At 32.0% G+C, this 16,658-nt stretch overlaps 1 protein-coding gene and 1 long non-coding RNA gene across 2 annotated transcripts; both read right to left on the reverse strand.

Moving 5' to 3' along the window:
* Nucleotides 1-2,452: 2,452 nt before the first annotated feature.
* Nucleotides 2,453-3,556, reverse strand: LOC111706448 (uncharacterized). The gene is made up of 2 exons (XR_002766238.1): nt 3,220-3,556; nt 2,453-2,728 (listed from the first exon to the last, which is right to left on the reverse strand). It is a non-coding gene; the product is annotated as an uncharacterized LOC111706448 (long non-coding RNA).
* A 646-nt stretch (nt 3,557-4,202) lies between these two features.
* On the reverse strand, nt 4,203-16,172 carry LOC111706447 (fat storage-inducing transmembrane protein 2). Its single transcript, XM_023479326.1, has 10 exons — nt 14,729-16,172; nt 14,024-14,164; nt 12,144-12,239; nt 11,207-11,291; nt 10,442-10,567; nt 9,943-9,983; nt 9,477-9,528; nt 9,312-9,373; nt 6,090-6,144; nt 4,203-4,652 (listed from the first exon to the last, which is right to left on the reverse strand). Exons 1-10 carry the CDS (start codon nt 14,808-14,810, stop codon nt 4,613-4,615), a joined length of 780 nt encoding a protein of 259 aa, XP_023335094.1. The 5' UTR covers nt 14,811-16,172; the 3' UTR covers nt 4,203-4,612.
* Nucleotides 16,173-16,658: the final 486 nt, after the last annotated feature.

Here is a 16,658-nt window from a genome sequence, read left to right on the forward strand (position 1 = left end):
CTACGCGTGCCCCCCCTGAGAGGCTGAGAGGGGGCACCCATGAGGGAGGCTCTTTTGATATTACATCTGCTTGCATTTCCCTTCCTCAGGCCAGGCACAGTGGCGTACCTAGGGGGCAGTAGTCCTGTTGCCCCCCTGGGAGTTCCAGGCGGGGCCCTGCCCCCCCTGGAAAATACAAAATTAAAAGGAAACTACGTTTAAAAAGTAACACCTGACAATGACAAAGACTAAGGATTTGTCTGAATTCACTGTTAATACAAGGAGAGAAAAGTTTTAGCCTTCTAAAGAGAATACTTCATTACACAAGATGTACTATGACGGATAGCAGACTTAACGATCTTGCACTTAAAGCTTTATACCCTAAAAGGCTGTCTTCAGCTCTCTACTGAAAAAATCATTGAAATGTTTGTGCAAGCAAATCCCAGAAAATTGTAGCTTAAAAGAGTTGGTGAATATGTATAACAGTATATTGAGTAAATTCTATCCAAAAAATTTTGAAGAAATTTCGTTTATTGGTAAAAATATAATTTTTAATGATGCTGTGATTATTGATTTATGGTATTTTCATGGTGAACAAAACAAGTCCAGGTGGGAGGGGGGGGGGGCAAAAAAATAAAAAAGGTATCAATATTTTTTCAAAAAAGGGGTTTTTAAGGGGGGGCATACAAAAAAAATTTTTTGGCGCGCTTACGCGCGCAAATTGTGCCCCCCCTAAACAAAAGCCCTCGTACGCCCCTGTCTGTACTCTATTTGTTTTGGCAATATAATTTTAACCCTCAATATAATGAGCCTCTTGCAAGATATTTTTAAACTATGACAAGCTTTTGATCTGGTAGTCTTGTACAGGGTGTCCCACATCATATTAGATCGTGTATTTTTTTCTAGTATTATGTGCGTATTTTGGCGTTAAAGCTTGTAGATAATCTAATATGATATGGGACGCTCTGTATGTCATCATATGTCTAATCTCTATGTAACCTGCGACTTGAACTGAGTGTGGATAGGATGGTTTTGCATTTTCTCGCATTAATCTAATGCTCAATATTTGGTTTATGATCTTCACAACTGTGTGCATGGTATAAAAACCGGGAAACCTTTAAATTAGTATTTCGAGTATATGTAAACTAACCCTAATTACACTGTATCTCCTGTATCCGATTCTTTCTATAAATGACAGAAAATAGAGGGAACCCCCGGACGCCATGAGCCTCTGCTATGCAGACATCTCACATCGAGCCTCCCAGATTCGCTAGGCAGACCGAGCCTCCACTAGTAGACAAAGCTTACGCTATGCAGACCGTGCCTCCGCTATGCAGTAAACGAGCCTCCACCATACAGCACAGCTTTTTTAAATCTTGGTTTTTATAAGTGATGAAAACTATTGACAATTTTTAGAATTTTACTAAAGATTAGAGTTGTCATTGATTGCCATGATTAGAAACATATTTGGACTCATAAACTGGTTTCTTACGCAGAAAGGAATTGATATTTGGAGAAATATTTCTAGAGTAAACTTGGTTTGCTTTGTTGTAATCTTTGATTTAAACAATACCTTTTTTGAAAAATTTTAAGACTTAAATAATAAATAAAAATTTTTTAGATTTAATTTGAACTACAAAAAAGGTATCGCTAAAATCAAAGATTATAAAAGATGAAATGAAATTCAATTCAAACTTTTTTCTAAATATTTTCCTTTTCGCGTAAAAAATGTTTAAAGTTTTAGATACCACTTTATTAGTCATAATTAGGCACTATTTATGATAATTAATAAATACTTCTCATCTTTGAGAAGCCTCTCATGCCACTATGTCTAAAAATTTCAAAAAAATATTTTATTTTAACTTATAAAACAAGTTTAAAAAACCTCCTGTATTACACAGGCACATTTTGATGTGTTGCGCATGCTCATTTCTGCAAAGCGGAGGCTTCGTCTGCCTAGCAAGTCTGGGAGGCTCGTGTCTGCATTGCGAAGGCTCATGTCGTCCGTGGGTTCCCTCCCTCGACAGAACTATGTAAAGAGCTACCCACTAAGAATGAGACTGCAAAGACGACCGAAAACTCTTATAATTCCAAGTTTAAAATAAGTCATCTGACTAAAATTTAGTATTTTAATTAATTCATATAATTTGGCAAAGAAAAAGCGAAGTTTACATTTGGAAGGAATCGTCAAGGAATCATAAAATTCACTGTAGTAGTTGTGGGTAACCCTGTAATTGTATAGGATTTGTAAATCCTATAAGGATATTCCCATTTTTAAGTACATCATATGTTGATGTTAAGCATGTAAACAAATTACATAAAACTAAAAATATTGGAAACAAAACTTTGTCTTTTGGTTCTAGAAACACGGACGGATGTTTAACGTATAATGTTTATATATATATATATATTTAACATACTTTTACATATTTCACTATTTTCTGACATCAAAAAAAAAATCTAAAAAAGGCAATTAACCAACCATACAATAGCTTTATTTGATTAAAACATTAAAAATCATAACAAAAAAATAACAATCAAAATAACATCATTATAGCATAAATAAATACCAAATTTGTTCTTTTCAATTTACGAAAATTTCAGCATTATGCTAAAAATCAGCATTTAACTTCTGCTAGCCTCGTGATATATCACACAATTTTGATAGAAATGTAGAATATGCATCAGGAATCAGGATTGCACGTTTACAGATAAGCTCTCTCACAACTCTCACACGTGAGATGCGTTTCTAAGAACATTATTAGTGTTTGGTGAGAAAAATGAGAAAATATAATCTTTATAACACTATCAACAACATTAAAGACGTAAAGATTCCTAAAATCAAGCTAGATATGTCACACGTGTAATTTTGTGAATGATCAATTTACGAAAACAGTTTTTAAGTTAATTCTAGGCAGGGTCGGGAACAGACAGCTACTTCCCCCCCCCCTGCACTCCAAACAGACGTCTTTAAACACAAATCAGCAGTATACAGTAAGGGAAGCTACTCTACATCTATCAGTGAAGGAATCTACAAATTTTCAAGATGGATGTAACAAAAGCTGATTTGAGTAAACAAAAAGACGAAATAGTTACCAGCCTCAAGGCTGAACTCAAGATTACCATAAAAGAAGAAATAGTTACCAGCCTCAAGGCTGAACTCAAGATTACCATAAAAGAAGAAATAGTTACCAGCCTCAAGGCTGAACTCAAGATTACCATAAAAGAAGAAATAGTTACCAGTCTCAAGGCTGAACTCAAGATACCATAAAAGAAGAAATCCAAGATGCCATGAGAGAGTTTGAAAACCATCTCTTGGAAAAATATTCGCCAGTTGCAAAAATCCATCGAAGATCTTAATGCTACTGCTAAGAAAACAAGGATGACATTAAATCACTCATTGAAAGGATTGGGCATCGTTCCTGGGGAACAATCGTTCTTTCACGAAAACGAACGAAACGATCAAGAACTATCCCAGGAACGGCTTCTTATTATTTTATCGTCATTTTTTATTTTTTTGACAACCTCTTTACTACAAAACTTTTGTCTTGGACACCTCTAAAGTACCCCCCCCCCCCCCCCCCCCTCCTATCTTCTTGACCATGACAGGAACGGGGGATGGAAACTTCTTGACTAAGAAAGAACCGGTGGATGGAACGGGATGATTCTTAGACTAAGAACAGAAAGGGACTGAACGGGTACGAGAATGGAACGATTGAAAAAAAGGAATGAGAACGGAACGATCTAGCTGTAGGCCCTCGTTTGGAATGGAACGGAAAAAAATTCAAAAAAGCTGGAACGTGCCCAGCCCTGCTCATTGATCGATCTTTAGCTCTTGAACACAGAACACCCAGAAGGATGATAAAATCAAATTTAATGTAAACAATAAATATTTAACTTTCCTTTTCCTTTGATTTTCATTGTTAAGAATTGGGGGGAAATATTCCCACAGGCCACAACCTCTATTTTTGGAGATGTTGAAATATTTTCTCCAGAAACACTTAATTTTGAATGTTTTTGTTATATTTCATAAATAAATAATTACTTACTTATTTACTAATTTAAGTTTGTTCGATTAAATTATTCTTAGTAAGATGAAACTATTAATCAATTGTTGTCGATTTTTGATATTTTCCTGGTTTGAAACCTGAAACCTATCAATTATTCTCATTTTGATTGGTTAGCGACATACACAAGGGTTACCCATACAAAAAGAGGTCCTACCTGACCACCTGAAACTATTTCAAGTTAACGATTTGAAGCTTAAATAATGTGCAGAACCATCATGTAAATGTAAGAAAAAATATTTCATACTAACTCATCATTTTTGGGTACCCTGTAGATAATTAAGGGCTAAAATGATGATTAAAATTTTTTATTAATACCCTGATAAATCGGCGAAATAAAGGCTAACGGTTCGTGTGTTGTGTCAAGGTAAATCCTACATTGTATAATAAATGCAAAATTTTGGAATTTGAGTTCTAGACTATTAAATGTAACAAATTACATTTCCTGCCCAATGCTACAAGAAGGGCACATTCTGAATGTTAAACAATAAAATTTCAAATGCAAAATTTATATTTTTCGACACTGCTTCAGAGTCTTCGAGTTATCGACTAAGAAATCCCAAACTTCAAAGCTGAGAGCTGTTTTGCTTCCCTAATCCAGCAATCCTAAACAGATTAGGGTTGGGCTTAGAGTTTAAAATATTTTCTGTAATCGTAATTTCAAGTGACCATCCATGCAAAGATAGCATAAGTAATCAAGGACGTATAGTCAGGAATTTGTCCTGGGTGGGCTTAAATATTTTTTTTCGTTCCAGAGTGGGCTCAGCACCCACTGGGGCCTGAAATCTCCCTGAAATCCATAGATTTCACTGGTCAATGGTCATGGAGGGCTCAGACCCAAAGCCCCCCCCCCCCATGACTACGTCTCTGTTAGCAATCCCCAATTTACAATGGTACCCTTGAAACTTTAATCTGATCAAAAATGTGGAAGATAACGCTGTCTTTCTGAACAGAAAAGTGTTTAACTCCGTTGTTTCTTAAAAGCAAGAAATGTGCAAGTCACTATTGCAGAGAAATCACAAATTAAATTAAAAAGTTTAAATGAACAAAAATATGGATATCTAATTCATATTTGATCCGACAAAGCTTTTAAGTATACCGTTGCAATTCGGGCATTGCCATCTTTGCAATTGCATGGAGGGTCACTTGAAAGAACGCTTTCTGTCCCTGAAACAATTGGGATCAGTAAGGGTCCCTTGCAAGATATTTTCTGAAGCTTTTAAAACCTTTCAAAACTTTTAGAAATTAAGGGTGGAACATGCTACACATATTCCATCAATTTCCAAAAAAAAATTTTCAGCGTGTCACAAATAACTCTCATGCTCCTAGGGGGATTTATTTGAGAATCAAATATGAAAGGTTCCGAAAATAATTTCCAAAAGATTTTAATGGCTTCCGCTTATAGTTTTTAACAGCTCCAGGAAAAATTCTGCAAGGCCATTACAGAACCATGTTGATCTGGAAAAAAATGAAAACCTTAGTTGGAGATCAATTCATTCATTAGAAATCCTTCTGATTCAGCAGGAATAACAAAGTTTTAGGATAAACCTATCTTATTCAAATCGGATTAAGTATGAGTTAAATTAATTGTTTCTCTCAAACCGATTTAAACTATGTTATCTGTATCTGTATATATATATATATATTAACTTCATTGTTAAATTTTTCTGTGTCACTGCCTGCTTGCATGTATATTTATGTTTAAGCTAAATCTGTATCTGTATTTGTATCAGATTCTGTGCCTCTGTAATATATATCCTTATTTCTAACTGTATGTGTATCAACTATCAGTTTCTGTGCCTCTGTATATAATATATATCCTTATTTCTAACTGTATGTGTGTCAACTTATCAGTTTCTGTGCCTCTGTATATAATATATATCCTTATTTCTAACTGTATGTGTGTCAACTTATCAGTTTCTGTGTCCATGTGTTATGTGTAATGTGGAGGTATCTGTTTCTTATCTCGATATACCGATTATAAAAATAAAAATAACATTAAGAAAAGACAACAAAAATAAAAGAATGGAAAAAGGAAAATACCTGTAGACAATAAACCAGGAGAAAAGAGCACACAGACAACCACCAACTTTCTCACCTGAAAATAAAGGCCAAGCTGAAACAAGACTCTGAAGTAAAATATATTTAACAGGGGCATAACAGGAATTTACCAGGGGTAAGCCAACTCAGAATTTTGTCACCATTCTTTAAGTAATAATTTTAACTTCTAATTTTGTGAAAACGATTTTACTTCATGCATCATAAAACGAAGTAAAATGAACTTTTTTTACAGCGTTATCTAACAAGTCAGAATTTTAAGAAATATATGTTATGTCAGCTGTGTTGAGTTCAACTGAAGGTTAGCATACGTACACTTCACTCCAGTTTTCCGACAATTTGAACAATGTTTTAGAGATACGCAAAAGAGGTTCTCTGTCCTCCATGATGAACCAAAGGTTGTAAATCGTGAATTCCCCTCTTTGCATAGAGGATTACCTGTAAATACCTAATTCAGTTCCATGATACTTTGGAAATTAAAAAAAAATATAGAAATTGGTGTAAGCAAGTACTTTCAAAATTAGATATGTTCGAACTCCAATGTAGAAAAGATTCAAAATGTGCTATCGGCATAGACATAAAAATTGGGATTTTTTAAGGTCTCATTATAAAGTTATCAACATTTTAAACTCCTCTAACAGTACTTAGGGAAAATTTGTTCTTTATAATATCATTTTTTTTTGCAGAAAATACAGAACTTCTAATCTTAGAATTTCTATTTTACATAGCCAACTTTATCTCATTTAATATTTGTTAAAATTTAAGCACCGACAAATTCTTATTTAACGTTTTGAATGAAGTCACAACTGAATAAGATTAAAAAATCATTCAACGTTAAAAATATGTACTGTGTACTAGATAAATACGATATAAAAATTAAACAAAATGATCAATTTAAATAATGTGTTAAATACAAAATATACACAGTTAAGCATTAATCATAATCTGAATATGGTTAAATTTGAGGTAAAAAAATTCCAAATTATGATTGCTGGATAAGCCATTGTTAAAATTCTTGTAAAAAGAATTCTTGCAATTTGCTTTTTTTCTGAGCTTATAAAGGCGGGTCAAAGCAATTGTTTTCAAAATCATTTTAAACATTTGCATAGGCAAATAACGACACAAAAACGATCAAAAAACGAACGTGGTGTAAGGCAATATTCGTTTTTTTCTTTTTATTTGATGGAAATATTGCCAGATTTAATCATACCAAACTTCAGACAGTTTTAGAAACTCGGTAATTTTATATTTTATTTCTCTTTTAAACGAATAAAAACAATCAACAACAATTATTATATGCTTACTTTTATTTTCAGCTGAACTATTTTATTTATGAGAAAAGGAGATTGAAAAAGTTTCATTTTAGTATTAATTTTCAATTTTTCTTATTATAATTAAAGAACATGATGGAAAATTTTAAGAATATCACGATATATTCAATTAAACCACTTCTGGTATTTTGGAAATCATTTTATGTAAAATAGGCTGAATATATTCAACCTGAGTTATTCATTTTAAATTGAAGGAACTAAAATGAGTTTATTTTTTTTAAACTTAAAATCAGTCCAATCTTTGATCGTAGACCAATAATTCCTTCTACAGCAAGAAAAAAATTTTAGAATCTAGTTGAATCAGTTACGTTGATTCAGTATCTTAATTGAAATATATTAAAAGTCCTAAAAGAAGTGAATAATTATATTGAAAATAATTATTTTCAAACATTAGATTCTACTACCGTAAATTTGAATTCTTAAAATTTCTCAATAGAAAAGATGAAAACCACATTTTCTAAAAATAATAATGTTGAACTTGAAGCTAAAGCTTTAGATTAGAATATGTTTTCAAACATCCTAAAAATAATATATATTAATTGATATTAAAATTTAAAAGTTGTATTAGGTCTGGTATTAAAATTACCAATGTGGGGCGTAAACAGGATTTTTTGAAAGACTGGGGATGGATTCAAGGGAAGACACAATTTTTTGTGATTCTTAAGTCTTCACTTTCTTAGGAGGGAAAAAGGGGGTGGATAAGCTTCAGAAGTAAATGGTGGGACGTAAATCATTACGAAAGTGCAGGTGGTCCCCCCCCCCCCTGAGGCATAAAGGTAAAATGTCCAGCAAGGAGCGCAATCCGTGATTCTGTTAAACTCTACTCAGACAGAATTAAAAACTTAAATTTTCTGATCCTAACATCTTAATGTAAGTTGAGTGTGTAAACATGCGTAAACCTTTGATATTTTGAACATAAAATAGTTCAGTAGAATTCATAATTTCAAACACTTTAGATTTACAACATTAAGTTGGAAAAATAAAAGAATTCGAAAGTCATTCAGTGAAAATCAGAAAACTGTGGAATAGGTAGATGAGATTAAAGCATTAATTAAGTGTATTTGATGTTGTTACAAAGCAAATCGTTTTACTAGTAGCTTATTAATTCACTTTTAATGTGAAAATGGTCTGATTACACTCAACAATTTCTGTGTCCCATGCGTATAGGACTATTCAAAGTCATGATTTGAGCCGAAAAGTCGTCTTCCTATTCCAGACCTTTATGGTCTTCAGTAAATTAATTAAATTTTTTAAATTTAGTCTTCTCTTATAATTAGGTTAACGTTAGGAATTTTGTTAAATATTATTAAGTAACTGTATAATTTCTGAATTTTTCTTTTGTATTGTATATGCACAAAATATATCGAAAATTCATTGAAACTGATATTTAAGAATTTTATGTCTTAAAGGGAGTGTTTGCGAAAAAAATGTTTGGGTCAGGCTAGATCTAAAAAGAAGTCGGATTCGATTGCTGCTAATTTCATTGCTTTTATCCCCAAGAGCGTAGAGCCCATAAAAACTAACTTGGTTGCGTTCTTCCACTTAAACCGTAATTATAGTTTTATCAAATCTAAAACTGATCCTTTAAATTTTACACAATACATAAGCTGGATTTAATTCGGGTCATTCGAATCTATTAATATTTCATAACATATTCAATTGTAATATGCTTCCAGTCCAGTGTAAATTTTAAGATTTATTCATGAAATTTCGAGAATTTTAAATGACGAAGACGACATTTTCATATTTTCCAAGTATCGAAAATATTCTTAGAAATAACACTCGGATCACATTAAATAAAAAATATTATGAAATATTAACTAAATTGTAATTAGAAGCGATCGAATCCTTGTGGTGAAAATTAACTATCTATTACCTGGCGAATGAAAGTAGAACGCTGTGGCTAGGATCATAATTTCCCAAACCAGGTTTAATGCACTAAATCAGTTTCATATTTTCTTAATATTTCATAAAATGTTGACAAGAGAAATAAAGCAAATATATTTGTTCCTGGGATTTGTAGCAAAATTAAATCTGATACCTAAGTACTAACAACTGTATTTCTAGCAAGGAAAACCAGCTAACAGGGCCCTCTGAGAGGTTTCAAGTTTCATGTGAATTTTCTATTGCAAGGGCATTTTCTTATTATGCACATCAAGAAAACGCAGAAAGGTTCTTGTCTAATTTCAAACTTGAATGTTTAAAAAGTTTAATCGTTTAAATTAATATATTTGGGCAAGGGAACGAATTTTCTAAATATTGGAATTGTAGAAATTGTAGAAAATCAGATGTTGCTTTGTTAATTATCACAGATTCTATTAAAGCCCTTTTAAACGGTCCCATCAATATTTCCAGCAATATTTGGTCACATTGTTTTAGAAAATAACTGATATCGTCCATCCAAAACTCCCCCTCCACCTTCCCATCTTGACATAATGATGGGTGGGGGGTAAATTAAGTTTTACACCCGCATTTTTCAACTTAATCTAACAAGCAATAAAACTTTCCTGAGATTAAGTCCGACCGCACTCCTTCTTTGTTCTTTAACCTAAAACTTGGTTTAAAAAAAAAACTCTGTTGAGATGAGAGGGGGGGGGGGCAGGGTTGATTATTCTTATTGTGAACAGTTGTTTTTTAATGAATTCTTACACAAAAAAAAGATTCCCATAAACAATATTAAATTGTATAAATCTTTTGACTTGTCCCTAAAAAAGTGAAAGTTTCCATCCAATTAAAAAAAAAATTTGTTTATTTTTTCAGTTTATTCAAAGGTATTTACAGTGAACACTTTGTTTGAAATGATTTAGTACGTTTTTTTTTGATTAACTGAAAACTTCCATTTCGAAATTTTATTATATATTGCAAATGTGTTTAATTCGTAAATTTAACAGGGTTGGTTCATCAGGTAGGAAGGAGGGGGGGGGGGGTTGAAAATTTTACCGTGACTGTTCAGGTTTCCGGTAAAGAAACAATTATTAGTTAAAAATGCATAAGAATAATGATTACCTTGCAGATTTGAGAAAAGTGAAAACTTTCGTCTCTTCTGCAATAAAAAGAATATTCCAGAGAAGCAGGAAACAGTGTCCGGAAGTATCAAACCCGGTCCACCAGTATCCGGCTTTAAAACAGTCTCTAGATAACACAGAAATTGAATTTCTTTACAGAAACATCCACCGAACCAAATTTTATGTAAAAGAAATCAGGTTGTCATGAAAGTTATAACAGTTAGAAGTTTCAAATTTTGGATTGGTTGAAAATGGACATGACTCTAAAGGAATTAAGTTTTTGCCACAAGCTCAAATTTTCTAATCCCTCTATCTTTGCAACTTGACGATGTAAACCTTTTATATTTCAAACTCAGCTTGTTTAATCAAACAGAATTTAAAATTTGAAATATCAGAGTTCTACAACATCAAGTTGCAAAGATATAGGGATTATAAAATCAGAGTTAGTGGAAGAAACTCAATTCCTTAAAAAATCCAAGCGTGATGACTGAGGACACATTGTAGTATTTAAAAATACATTTATTGATGACCCTTTGTGTTCCAGGGGTCAGAACGTTTGTCGTCCAAAGGATTACATTAAATCTTTAATTCAAAAGTTGACATTACGGATAATGAGATTAAGCATTAGCGTTACATAACACAAAGTTTTCAACCTTTGATGGTTGAGAAAACATGTTGAAACACGTGCAAGGGAAGGTACCACGTTCAATAAGACACTAATACTTAATTAAAAGTTCTTAATTGTAACCTAATCCTCGTCCGTTACCTTTTGTTAAGAAAACTTGAGACCCTGCATACCCCCGTGCTATTCTCTATGTAAGGGAATATGATGACAACAAATAGAAACCAAACTAAATAATGATGATATTAGATAATGTAAATATTTTACAGTTTATACATTTACTGCAAGTCATTCAAAGTAAATCGTAAAGTTTTTCAAGTGACCCTCCATTAAAAATGGAACCGTTTAATCCTCAATTTTTAGACCGAAAAACTGAGGATATCCAAAAAATTTTGGTTTAGATAACTGTAAAAACGGTTCATTTATAATCTCATTTCCATTAATTATGAATTCCAGTAAATTTCGGGCGGATTAAGTGTAATTAACTAATTTCTATTATTACTATTAGAATTCTAATTTTGGCAAAACAATGCCGATTAAAGTGGAGTAAATATGAAAGCTTTTGCTATTTAAATCGAACCCGACCTTAATAATAAAGGCTGTTTAGATAAATGGCGACTTTTCATCATCTTCCTTTTTTTATAATTCTTCACTACAAAATAATTTATCAAACTTTTCTATTTAGTATTTATATATATGGCTTGTTCTGGTGTTGTTTGGATGTTTGTATTCAAATAACTTCAGAACGGGTGAGCGACGCTGGAAATTCGAATGACTCCAGAAAGGTTTATGACCAATTGAAATGGAAATTTTTTGCCAACGCTCTGAATGCCAAGTGATATAATTTTGGCTTGTTTTCTTGTTTATTGGTTTGTGTGTACACAATAACCGGATAACCGATCAGGCCCAAATTTTTGAGTCAACTCGACAACAGAAAAGGTTAGATAAAAATAATGATTCGAAAAATGTATATTTAAAACATTGGTACTAACAAAGGTGCGAGAAGCGCTCTATAAACCTAGTAAATGACAACCTTGATAAATATTAAGCATTGATTTATCTTTTTTTTTACAAAGAATACCTGCAGTTCCTGCAGCAAGATGAATGATACAACTGAATGTTAATAAACTCTGTTTAGGTTTTTGATTATAATTCACCAGAACTCTCCACACTCCAACTAGAAATAATTCGGAATTTATTTTAATTAAGGACAGAATATAAAATCTTAATTGAGGAAAAGATCAAAGTGAGAAATTTTACTCATCACTCAATTTTTTTGCTAAAATCAAATTTCTTGGTAACCAAACATTCATAGTCTAAGAGAATTTAAATTAAGTGTTCTGGCATAAATACATCCTTTTGTGTTACTTTTTTAATAATTAGGAAAAGAAAGAAACAAGTTTACTGTTGTACGAGATCATAAATATGTATAAGGAAACAGACAGTATAAATTCCGTACAGTCGTCTCTGAAGTCTCATCCTTTGCGGGCAACCCTGTAGGTTCCTTTAATGCTTGGTTTAAATTTAAGCAAATATAACAATAATAAAGTTTTTTTTACGTTGAATGCAAATTTATAAAATGAAATTGTGAATTTAGATAATAAAAAATGTTTAAAGGAGAGCTGTAATAGTTTTCTGTCAAGCTGGGATACAGAATAAAGAATTATTCTTTAAATTTGCAAATAAAGGAAACCCCTAAGCTCCACCCCTTGGTAATGCAAGTAATTGGAAATTAAACTTTTTCCAATAATTCCAATACAAAGGAGAAACTGGCAGAAGGTTTATAGAGAGAGAACATGTAGGATATGTTAGAAGTTGTAACCTTACTCAACCGACTGGTCAACATTTTAACCATCCTGCTAACTCCTTATCAAACATGAAACCTATTGAAAGCTATTATCCTTAAATCATGTAAAGTAAACTCCCAAACTTACAGGGAACCCAGGGAGACATTCTTCATTAATAAGTTCAATACACTTACCATGGATATGAATAAGAAAAGATAGTTTGAACCTTATGTATGATTTTGTTCTTTTTATGATTGTTTTCGTTTTCTTTCTTTGAATTTCGTAATTTTTCCACTCCTGATTAGTGTTTCCTATATTGTTACTTTATAATCATGACTTTTACTGTTCTGTTTAGTACATTTCTATTCTCGTCTTAATTTGTAGTCTGTTCGTTATGTTTGATAATTAAAATTCTTTTTCTTTAAATCTTTCATATTCTCAACCCCCCCCCCCGCACCCCTTCAACATCAGATTTGTCAATCAACCATTCATGTTTCGTAACTCCCCCTCCCTTCATCCCAATCCTCACCAAAGTCTAGTTTTATTTCGAAGTTCATATCAAGCTTCTCATTCTTCAGGTTGACCAGTAATTTTCTCATAAATACTATATTTTATTTTATTTGTTCTAATTGCCTATTAATTTACTTTATATTTTATTGGTCAATCCTGTCCTGTAGAACTGATGATGTTGTAAAACATCGAAATATATTTCCTACTTTGAAGTTGAGCATTTTACAGATAGAGAATACTTTTAACCAATTCCGATTTTTACAATTAGACTTTTTCTCAAGATGTGTTCGTTTGTTTCCTCTGAAGTTCAAGAGTGGAAACGTACCATATAAATCATTTTACAATGCTTTTCCATAATAAAACAAAATTAACAAAAATAAACTTAAAATTTTTTTTTAATCTACCAAGGCAACACTTTTTTAAGAGCTTTATTCTTTACATGGTTGCTTTTATTAACAAATGCAAAAAGTGAACTCCTACATAATTTATCATTAAGCCTGAATAAAAAGAAAAACCAAGCCTTTCAGATGTGGTGTGGCCGGGTGGGGGCAATTTTGGCATTTCTGTGAAAATCATGATTTTTACTTTTTCATAGCCCCTCAAGCCTTTAAATAACCAACAAACTTTAGATTCCCAATACTTGAGACAATATGAATATTGTTACCTAAGGTAAAAGTCCAGCCCCAGCCTAGCTTGACCAGGTACTGGTTTAAGAAGTTGTTCTTCTCACTAAGATACCCTCTCCCACTCTCCTTATTATCATCATTATACCCCTCATATTCAGATATCAAGCTTACCAGGTAAACTATACAGGTAAAGATAATTTTTTAGAAAAGGTTTGAACTCACCCTTGTTTTAAATAAAGACAATGAAAAATTTAGGCATAAAAAGAAAATAATAAACGTGGACAGAAATGACTTTTGCTTTTTTAGGAATGTATTGCACCAGTTTGTCAGATTTGGTCGCAGTGCCACAGATTTGGCCGCTGTACCATAGATTCGGTCGCTGTGCCAAAGATTTGACTACTATGCTAAGGATTTGGCTAGTGCCTCAGATTTGGCGGGGCCACAAGGAGATATGTGGAACTTTTGGCTGCTTTTCCGACATTTTATTTCTGTTCAGTAAGTAATTTGGACCCTCTCGGATCAGATCAGCGGTTTCGAAGTTTATCAAATCCAATCCATCGATAAAAATATAAGACATAAATAAATGTAATCAACTAACGATGTATGAGATATTAGTTTGGATAAAAAAAATCTTTTCCAATTCAATCTGGACTCAAGAAGGTGTGATTCACTTACGCTTTTAAAACATATTTTTCATTTCAAAATTCGACTTCAATTTGGTTTACTTAGAAATAATCTTTTTCCTAAGAGAGTGATAAGTAATCCTCTTTGACCAGGTCCTAAATTCTGCAAGTATACTTCAGCAACAGTTTTCAAACTACTCATTCTCTATCTGAAAGTTTTTAAATTTTTTAAGTGTAATGTTAGTTTTTGTTATTTCCAAGTAGATGACTGTTTCATTCATTTTTTTCGTTTGCTTAATCCATTTACCCCTAATTTGTATGCTTATTTTCATTTTATCATGCATTTTAAACAGTTTTTAGATGTTAAAATATAGCATTTTCTAGCTTAGCAATAGTACAATCATTGATCAGTTGTTTGCGATCCAACCCAGAGTTTTCTATTTGATCATTTGACTTTTGACATTCTTCTAGTAAAATTGCTTTAATACTATTTAAACTACAATAATGTAAAATTAAAATTAAAATCTAATATATCTCAGTAAGTATAACTCCTCCAAAGAGCTATTGAGACGATTAAAAATGTTTGAATTTCTATTGTGCAACCGGATAAATTTGATTCTCTCATACTTTGCGTAAAATCAAAACTAAAACTAAAGAAGCTACGAGATCACAACGCCATTCCAGCAAAGACGCATTAATTTTAGCTTTGAAATCTTTTTTAATATTACAGATGTATATCATAGAAATAGACAGTATTTTTTACAGATATAAATAAAACTTCAATAGGTATTTAGATTTAGGGGATGAAACAAATAATGGATAATCCGGATTTTATATTTTATTTCCATGAAATAATGGATAATCCGGATTTTATATTCTAATTTCATGAAATGACGGTTAACAAGTTAATTATCCTTTGAAACTCTTTAATACTTTCATACTGTGCAGCGCATTAGGCTTTGTTTTCAATATTATTTCACGTTTTCTGCTTTTTACTTATTTTAACATCTTATAGTTCTATTTACTGTCAATATAATATTTAATATTAATCTAAATGGCATGATAACATTTTTGTGTAATTCGTGTTTACTAAAGGGGAAGAAGGTCAAATTTATAATAATTCTCAAATAAACAAACTCTGTGAAGGTGTGTACCGTATTCTGTAAGTGCTTTTGAAGCACCCCTTTATTTATCACCTAGTATCCATGCTTTTCTGGCATACACACTGAATCCTAAGAAAATTCAGGCTGAACCACTAGATCCCATATAGACCAGGGTATAAGTGGATGAGCTCAGCCCTGTTTTAATTGTACTTTGTCTGTAGGTTGATTGTTAATAATAATAATAACAGGGGAAGAAGGTAAAATTTATAAGAAAGTACCAGCACGCTGCACCATTATTTAAAATTAAATCAATTTTGTCTTGTCAATTTTTCTTCATTATGAGGAGTTTTAATTGAAAACATAAAAGACTTCTATCTAACATGCCTTCGTAAAAACTTTAGTATGTAATGTTTTTTTTAGATTGTCATGAGATATTTGGTGAAGAGAAAGATTATTTACAATTATAAATAAGAGTTTGAACCCGAAAGTATTAAGCCCACAATCTACATTCTAAAAATATCATTTTTTAATAGTTCCAGGGTAGCCAAAACTTTTTTGAATACATCCTTACAAAAATCCGTACATTTTCAGAAGAAATCCGTACAATCCGTACAATTTTCGAAAAACAATCTGTACAATCCGTACAATTTTTTTTTTAAAAAATCCGTACAATCCGTACATTTAAAAAAAAATCTGTACAATCAGTACAATTTTCGAAAAAATCCTATTTTTGAAAAAAAACATTAAAATTCAATTTTGCATTCATTGTCTTTTGTGTTCAGTTCATGTAAGAGGGTTTAAACTTCTTCAGCAAGAATCAATCTGTAAAAAATTGGCTTCAAACATATATACAAACTAAATACTGGGTACATGATACTAGGTGCATGATACTGGATACTGGATACATGATACAGGGTACATGATACAGGATACAGGATACTGGATAC

This window comes from Eurytemora carolleeae, unplaced genomic scaffold (assembly GCF_000591075.1).
Source record: "Eurytemora carolleeae unplaced genomic scaffold, Eaff_2.0 scaffold515, whole genome shotgun sequence".
NCBI classification, from domain to species: Eukaryota; Metazoa; Arthropoda; class Copepoda; order Calanoida; family Temoridae; genus Eurytemora; species Eurytemora carolleeae.

What these genes read in the sequence shown, in the direction of transcription:
- LOC111706447 (XM_023479326.1), bottom strand. Translation starts at nt 14,810, where the DNA reads ATGAGTAGTTTGAAAACTGTTGCTGAAGTATACTTGCAGAATTTAGGA. An exon ending in GGGCTGGACTTTTACCTTAG is followed by an intron (nt 12,240 to 14,023) that starts GTAACAATATTC and finishes AATTATTTCTAG; the next exon opens with TTGGAGTGTGGAGAGTTCTG. An exon ending in ACTTTTCTCAAATCTGCAAG is followed by an intron (nt 9,984 to 10,441) that starts GTAATCATTATT and finishes ACCAAGTTTTAG; the next exon opens with GTTAAAGAACAAAGAAGGAG.